Raw genomic sequence first — 6,939 nt, 5'->3', positions numbered from 1 at the left:
TTTTGTTTTTTTTTTACTGTTTTCTTTTCAGTTCATCTTTTCCAGAAAATGCTGCTGAAGTTTAAGAGGAGTTGACATTTCTGGCATAAGGAAAACAAACCAAGCAAACAAAAAACCTCATCAGGACAAAGCCTTGCAAAGTATTTCTAAAAAAAAAAAATGGAGGAAACTGTAAAGGCAGTATCAGAAACATTTGCCAGTCATTTGACAATATACAGACCCTTTTTTTTTTTTTTTTTTGCTTTGGCTTCCTTTGAAGCTTCTCATCTGGGCTCATAAATAAGAAATCAATAGGATTAACAGAAGAGGTTGCCAAAGAAAGTGACCAACTAGGTGGGTCTGTCTGTCCAGTAGAAATGTCTCCAGTGCAGTACAAGGGGAAGAGAGAAAAAGATAAAAGTTGGGCAAAGGAGTCTGTTCTAGGGTTGCATCTCCAAGTAACACCGCAGACCTTCCAAATCACTTTGTCCCTACCACTTCATTCACAACAGACCATGTATCTACACACAGGCGATCTTCTCTTACAGAAAAAAAACATGTATTTTCGCTGGCTTTCACAAATCATTTGTCCGTGAGAGAAGGGGACGGTCAATATGAGGAACAGGAGAGAGAGCACCAAAGTAGGTGCTAAAGTACGGGCTGGAAATGCACAAAATTTGCCTCCTTCCCCCACCCCTACAGTCACTCGGATCATACGTGTAACATGTAGCATGTGGGTCCGCGCACACGGCTGCCTTTCACAAAGTGTCGCCCCCAGAACTGACTAGGAGTTGGGAATAAAATCAAAGTGGGCACCAAAGTAGGAAAAGGGCTTCCACGCGCCCCCACTCCTGCAGCCCCACGGAAAAAAAAGAAAAAAGAACCCCCCCCAGGCCACGGCGGGGTGTCCAAGACCAAGAGTTACTCTGCAGAAACCCGCCGCCCGGGCAGCGCGGGGAGCCGCGCACGAACCAACTCGCTCTGCCCGCCGGAGACGCGGCTGCGGGAGAGACAAGAGGGGAAGAAGAAGAAAAAAAAAAAAGGCGAGGAGGAGGAGGAGGAGGCGGCGAAGCGCCCGGCGGGGACGTACCTGCTGCGCGCCGCGGCGCCTGCTGCTTCCTCCGCGGCATGCTGCGCGCCTGCGGCCGCCGGCGCGGGCTGCCTGCCTGGGCGCGGCGGTGCCGGCGCTCGCTTCGGCCCCGGGGATCCGGCGAGCTGCTCCAGTCTCGGCGCGAGGGCTGGGCTGGGGATATATTTTTTGTTGCTGTGCATACACACGATGCCGAGGAGGAGGAGGCGGCGGCGGAGGAGGAGGAGGAGGCGGCACAGAGGAGAGGACAGCCCTGCTGCTGCTGCTGCTGCTGCTGCTGCTGCTGGCAGAAGAGGGGGGAAGTTTGACAAATCGCCCCGGAGGAAGGAGGAGGGGGAGCCCCCGAAGAGGTGTGCGGGCGGGAGGGCCGGGAGCGCCCGCGGTGCCCCCCACCCGCCGCCCGCCCGGGCCCGCGGTGGCGGCGCGCAGGGGTCTCGGCGGCGCTGCCCGCCGCGCTGCCGCCCGGCTCCGGCTCCGGCTCGGCGCTGGAGCGGCGGCGGCGGCGGCGGCAACAGGCGAAGCTCGAAGGGAAGCGAGACGATCGCAGTGTCACTCAAACCGGCCCGCAGAGCGGGAGAGGGGCACCGCGCTCCGCCGCCTCCCTCCCTCCCGGCCGCCGCCTTAACTCTTTGCGCATCGCGCCGCAGCCGCGGGCCGCGGGGCCGCCCCGCCGGGCGGGCTGCGAGGCGGCGGCGGCGGCGGCGGCGGCGGTGGCGGTGCCCCCTCCCCCCCCGCCCCCCCCCCCGCTTCACGCACCCGCCGCCGCGCAACTTCGCCCGCTGCTGCCCGGCGGCAGCCCGCGGCGGTCCCGCCGCCCCCGCGCAGCCGCTGGGACCCCCCACCCCCACCGCGCGGCCCGGGACGCCCCCCGGCCCCGCGCTTGCCCCGCTCCCCGCGGAGCGCGGCGCCCGCTGCCCGGCCGGGCCCCCGCGCTGCCGGCCCCACTCACCGCGGCACCGGCCGCCGCCGCCGCGCCTCCAGCCCGCGCCTCGCACCTGGCCGGCGCCGCGGCGGCCCCGGCTCCGCGCCGCTTCGCGCCTCGCCTCGCCGCGCCGCCGCCCCCCGAGCCGAGCCGCCCCGGCCGGCGGCGGCTACCGGCCACGGCCCGGCCCGGCGGCGCCGCGCTGCCCCGCGCTGCCTGCGGCGGGCAGCGCCGGCCCCGCGGCCGCTCGCACACACGCGCGCCCGGAGCCGCGCGCGAACTCTTCGGGGCCGATCACTTTCTGCCTCTCTCGGGTTGCCTTTCTTTCTTTTTTTTTTTTTTTTTTAAAGTGGTGGTTTCTCTCTGTCTCTCTCTGTCTCTCTCTCTTTTTTTTTTTTTTTGGTCCAAGTTCATTGGCGAGCCCCCGGGCTCGGCGAGCGCCGGCGGATCGATGCGCTGCGGGTTTGATTGTGCATTCCTGGGCTGCGGTGCCGCGCATCGGCGGGGAGGGCCGGAGCGGCGCGCGGGGCGCGGAGCGGCGCGGAGCGGAGCAGCGGCCCCGCGCCGCCCCCGCCGCCCCCGCGCCCGGCACCGGCCCCGCCGGCCGTCTTTACTTGGGAGAAGTGAGGCAAAAACCAGTAGCAGATATATATATGTATTTTTTAAGTTCACGGGGAGGAAAGGAGAAAAAAAAAAAGAATGATCTCACTTTTACGGTAAGATCAAAAAATCTCCGCTCGCCCCCATTCTTCGAGATTTGGGATAATTCCAAATACCTTACTAAGTGCAGATGTTGTTGCGTCTTCACATCCTATAAAGCCGACTTGACGTTCTTTTGCTCTCGCTTTCCTTTTCAAGTTGCAGGAAATTCGAACACTTTAGAGAAGGGTGGAGAAGGTTTTTTTTTTTTTAATTATTACTAGTAGTAGTTGATTTTTTTTTTAAAAGCTGATCTTTAGGATGAAAAAAAAAAATCGCAGTCGCCTAAAGTCCCCGGGAAATTGCTACTGTTGGGGGAAAACGAAACATTTCTTGCAAACAAGAAAATGGTGAGTTGTCAAACGCCGCTTCTGCTGCCAAACTCGCGCAGTTCCGTTTCATTGATACTGGCTGGTTTCTTCCCACGGTTACAGTCTCTGACCAGGGAAGGAGTGATCAGATCTACTTAAGGGACGACACTGAAACGCGTCCCCCCCTCCCCAAAAAAGCCCTGTGTGTGTGTGTGTGTGTGTGTGTGTGTGCGTGCGCGTGTGCGCGCAGCAGGCGCGGCGGCGCTGGGCGCGGGCCGGCGGCCCCTGCGCGCCTCTGCGCGGCCCTGCCGCCCTGGGTCCGCCCCAACATCTGTCCGTCTCGCCCGCGGCGCATCCGTCACTGTCACCGCGGCCGCACACTGCAGCGGCAGCGCGGCAGACACCGCCGGGGCTGTGATTCAACACAAATAACCAACATGCTCAACAACTTCGCCAGCAAGGAGGGGACCCGCCGCAGCATAAGTATTTACAAATGTTAGACAGGCTTGGAGAACGTGGAGGACTAGGCTTTAATTAATAACTCCTTCCTCTCTCCCTCCTCCCGCTTTAGTTAAAAATTAGGAAATAGAAAACCTAAATAATTTATCGTAATCCTAAAGGATACATTGTAGCCAAAGGCAGCGTAGACGAACTGGAGGAATGGGTAGGATCAGCGTGTTAAGCACTTAGACCAGATGCATTCTCTGTTTCTTCAGGGGAAATCGCTAAATCTGCATCAAATAAAACACAGAGATTGAGTAATACATAAACTTCGGGTTTAAAAGACTGCTAGGCGAGGCGGATGAAGTTCTGCAAGAGACACTGTGCAACATGGAGGATTTCCCTGAGCTTCGGAAAGCGAGAGGCTAAAACAAACTTTCACTGCTGCGCTCCAGAGTTACGGGAAACAGAGAAGATCCTGCACTACTTTGTTACTGGTTAGCAAAACCTGATATAATTAAAGTCAGAATTACACAAGGCGCTGATAAAGTGTGCTGAAAACGTATAGCAAAATAAAAGTAATAGGAAGTCCTTAGTTTTTTCAGCCTTGTAAAGGCTGTTCTTAAATGTATGCGAGACCCTTCCTAAGCCAGGGAATATTCTGATCTTTTATTAGTCGGCTACAGAGCATCCTAAGGAAAATACTGTAGCGGCCAGTCATTAATTTTTTTTGGGGGGGGGGGGTGGAACTTACAAGAAGGTTTTTTTCTTTTTAATCTGCCTCTCTCTATATCGACTCATCTTTCACTAGCTTTATATTACATATAATCTGCATGATGTAATGTAACCTTACTGCTTTGCCTACCCAGAGTATGGCACAGAGCGCTGGCCGCTGCACCAAGGGGAAGCTGAGCCCTGAGAAGGGTTAACGTGCTTTATGCAGTGCGGGTCTGCAGCCTCGCAGTTACTCTTACTTTCTTCAGCTGTAAAGACTTCGATTAGTTTCACGTGTGTACATTTTTCCTATTGCAGCTGTACTCAGCCACATATATGCATGTATTTATGAATTTAGTGACATGTATATTTTAACAAAGATGATGCCCTGGCACTGCTCTCACTCATGCATAAATACACACGTTTGGAACATGCCAGCAGATTGCAACCTCAGGAGCTAAACGATTTCACTACGAGAAACATTTGTGAGAAAAAGCACAACACCTACTATATAGGAAGGTTTGTTTAAAAGCACTCACCTTGCTTTTAAGAGGGCGGGCCACAAGCTCTGGCAGGAGAGGGTAATGATCTTGTAACAATGCACCATTTTGACATAGGGGGGTTGAATGAAAAAAGTTAAACTTTCCGTAAACAGAAACTGTAAGACTTTTCCCAGTTCAATTAGAAATAATAACTGTCGTGCAAGTGTGTGTATGTGTCTGTGTGTGTGCGCATGAAAGAGGCAGCAGATACACGTGCATATATACACACACATGCAGTATACTTAAATATTCATAGCACTTAGTGACAAAATACTCAGGAAGTCGAATAATTTAACTGTTAACTATTTAAAAAATTTTAAGGAAGAAAAATCTATTGGACTTTCCATCAGACAAATTACAGATTGAAATGCAGATTCCATAATGTGCATCAGCTTCTTTTGGGGTCACAGTCTATTTCAGAGAGGCAGAACCCGTAATTTTATTAAGTGTAACATTTACAAACATAATGCATAAAATCGATGACTGTACAGACTACATCTACAAAGACTCAGCACATAAGGCTCAGCTTTAAGCTTGCTCTTCCCGGCAGTTTTAAACCAAGGTACCAGTTATTTATAACTCCCATAATTAGATAACCATCACTTCTGAACTTTACATCAGCTAAGAATGTTTTATATTGCAACAGTGTACACCAGTTAGTGTCCCTCTTTGTTGTGTATTTTCACAGTTCATTTCATTTTCCTACATGGAAAGTCTAACACTTTGCTAAGCAGCCCCTGTGCTGACACCGAGCGCAGTGGCAGGCTGAGCACACAGAAGGTCCATGGAAATGAGCTGTTAGTTATGGTAACACTCCGAGAGGCTCAGTAATGAAGTTTATTAAACTTAGAATAGCTAGTGAAGGAGGAAATACCTCTCGGAAACTAACATGCTTCGTGCTTTAACCTTTTTTCTTTTTTTTTGTTTCTTCCCCCGGAGGACGGTGCTGATGCCCAGCCACTTGTTCGTTGCAGGAGGGGAGCGGGAGCAGCGCGGCGGCGCGACCTGCGCGGGGACCCGGCGGGGCAGGAGGCGGCAGGGCGAGCCCGGGGCGCTGCCCGCAGCTCTGCGCCGGGCTGCAGCCTCGCCGGGGCACCCCAGCACACGCCAAAGCGGGGCTGAGCTCCGCAAACGAGAGCCCGCCGGGACGCGGCTTCCTGCGCCCCTCTCCCGGCGCGGCACGTGCCGGCTGCCCCGCGCTCAGGAGCAGCGCGTACGCTCCCTCCCGACAGCTTCGTCCACGTTACCGAAATGCAGAAAGTACGCAGAAAGTACTTGAGTCTCTCCCGGCTGAGCACAAAGGAGAAACTATTTTCACTGATATTCTAACAGATGAATAGGTATCTGACAAGTTTGCTTGAAAAGAAAACTGCCCACAACCAAAAAACCGCCGCTCCGCTTTTGCAAAATCCAAAGCATTGTCAATAAGCATTATAACAGCAATAATAATCTGAGAGGAGAACAAAGACATTTTGTAGTATCTACATAATTTTATTAGAGCAAAATTATTTTAAAATGCCTGTGAATTCCCAAACCTCCTGAACACAAATGAATAAAAGTTTTTCTTCAGGCTAAAATCTTTGCTTGAATGTAAATTGTTTGGGTAAGTGAATTTACACAGCAGCAAAGTTTGTTTGTCTTAGTCCAGTAGCGTTGCTTTAACGAACCAGATGTTTTGTCTGTAAATTGTCCAGAGGACTTTTACAGTCCTGTCATACAATAAGCCCTGGAAAATCAGGGCCGGGACAGTAGTGTCACTGCGGGCAGGACCGGGCATTTCGGAGAGAGCGCATAGGAAAAATTGATAGGAAAGTGCAAGAACGCTCAATGTCTTCACATTTTGAACTTTTCTTTTAACCTCTGGGAAATCTTGTCTAAACCGATTTCCTTCTATACGAATCTGAAAATAATTCCCCGCCTGACCCCAGACGGTCAATCGCGCCCCCCCACGCCCCCCAACACCCCCACGGCGGCGGGGGGGGGACACGCTAACTCGGGGAGCCGCAGGGTCGTCGCGACAAACTCCGGGGGCGGCTCGCCCGGGGCGGGCGCCCCCCGCCGCCGCGCCGAGCGGGGCCGCGGCCCGACGCGCAGCTGGCCGCGCAGCTGGCGGCGGCGCGCGGCGCCCGTCCCGCGGCCGCGGAGGGGCGCGGGGCTCCGCGGGGCCGAGCTCAGCCCTCGGCGGAGCGCCCCGGCTGGGCTGCCCCGCGGCGCCGCCCCCGAGGCGGGGGGGCTGCGCGA

General features: G+C 54.4%; 1 protein-coding gene and 1 long non-coding RNA gene across 3 annotated transcripts in view; one reads left to right on the top strand and one right to left on the bottom strand.

Annotated features, from left to right (window-relative positions):
- Positions 1–2,830, bottom strand: part of TSHZ3 (teashirt zinc finger homeobox 3) — a 65,582-nt gene extending 62,752 nt beyond the window's left edge. Inside the window, exons 1-2 of one of the 2 annotated variants that reach the window (XM_067302518.1) lie at positions 2,768–2,830; positions 1,070–1,352 (exon numbers count right to left, since the gene is read on the bottom strand). In XM_067302518.1, the coding sequence (XP_067158619.1) occupies positions 1,070–1,109 (40 nt within the window). In that variant the 5' untranslated portion in view covers positions 1,110–1,352; positions 2,768–2,830. The remainder of the gene's footprint in view (positions 1–1,069; positions 1,353–2,767) is intronic. The other variant, XM_067302519.1, reaches the window with a different exon arrangement.
- LOC136992849 (uncharacterized) lies at positions 2,228–6,275 on the top strand. The gene is made up of 4 exons (XR_010885288.1): positions 2,228–2,707; positions 2,940–3,040; positions 3,718–3,939; positions 5,638–6,275. It is a non-coding gene; the product is annotated as an uncharacterized lncRNA (long non-coding RNA).
- Positions 6,276–6,939: the final 664 nt, after the last annotated feature.

The sequence above is a fragment of the Apteryx mantelli genome, chromosome 10 (assembly GCF_036417845.1).
Source record: "Apteryx mantelli isolate bAptMan1 chromosome 10, bAptMan1.hap1, whole genome shotgun sequence".
NCBI lineage: Eukaryota > Metazoa > Chordata > Aves > Apterygiformes > Apterygidae > Apteryx > Apteryx mantelli.
Note: the sequence above shows the minus strand (reverse complement) of the source record. Positions and strands in the feature narration are given on the sequence as shown.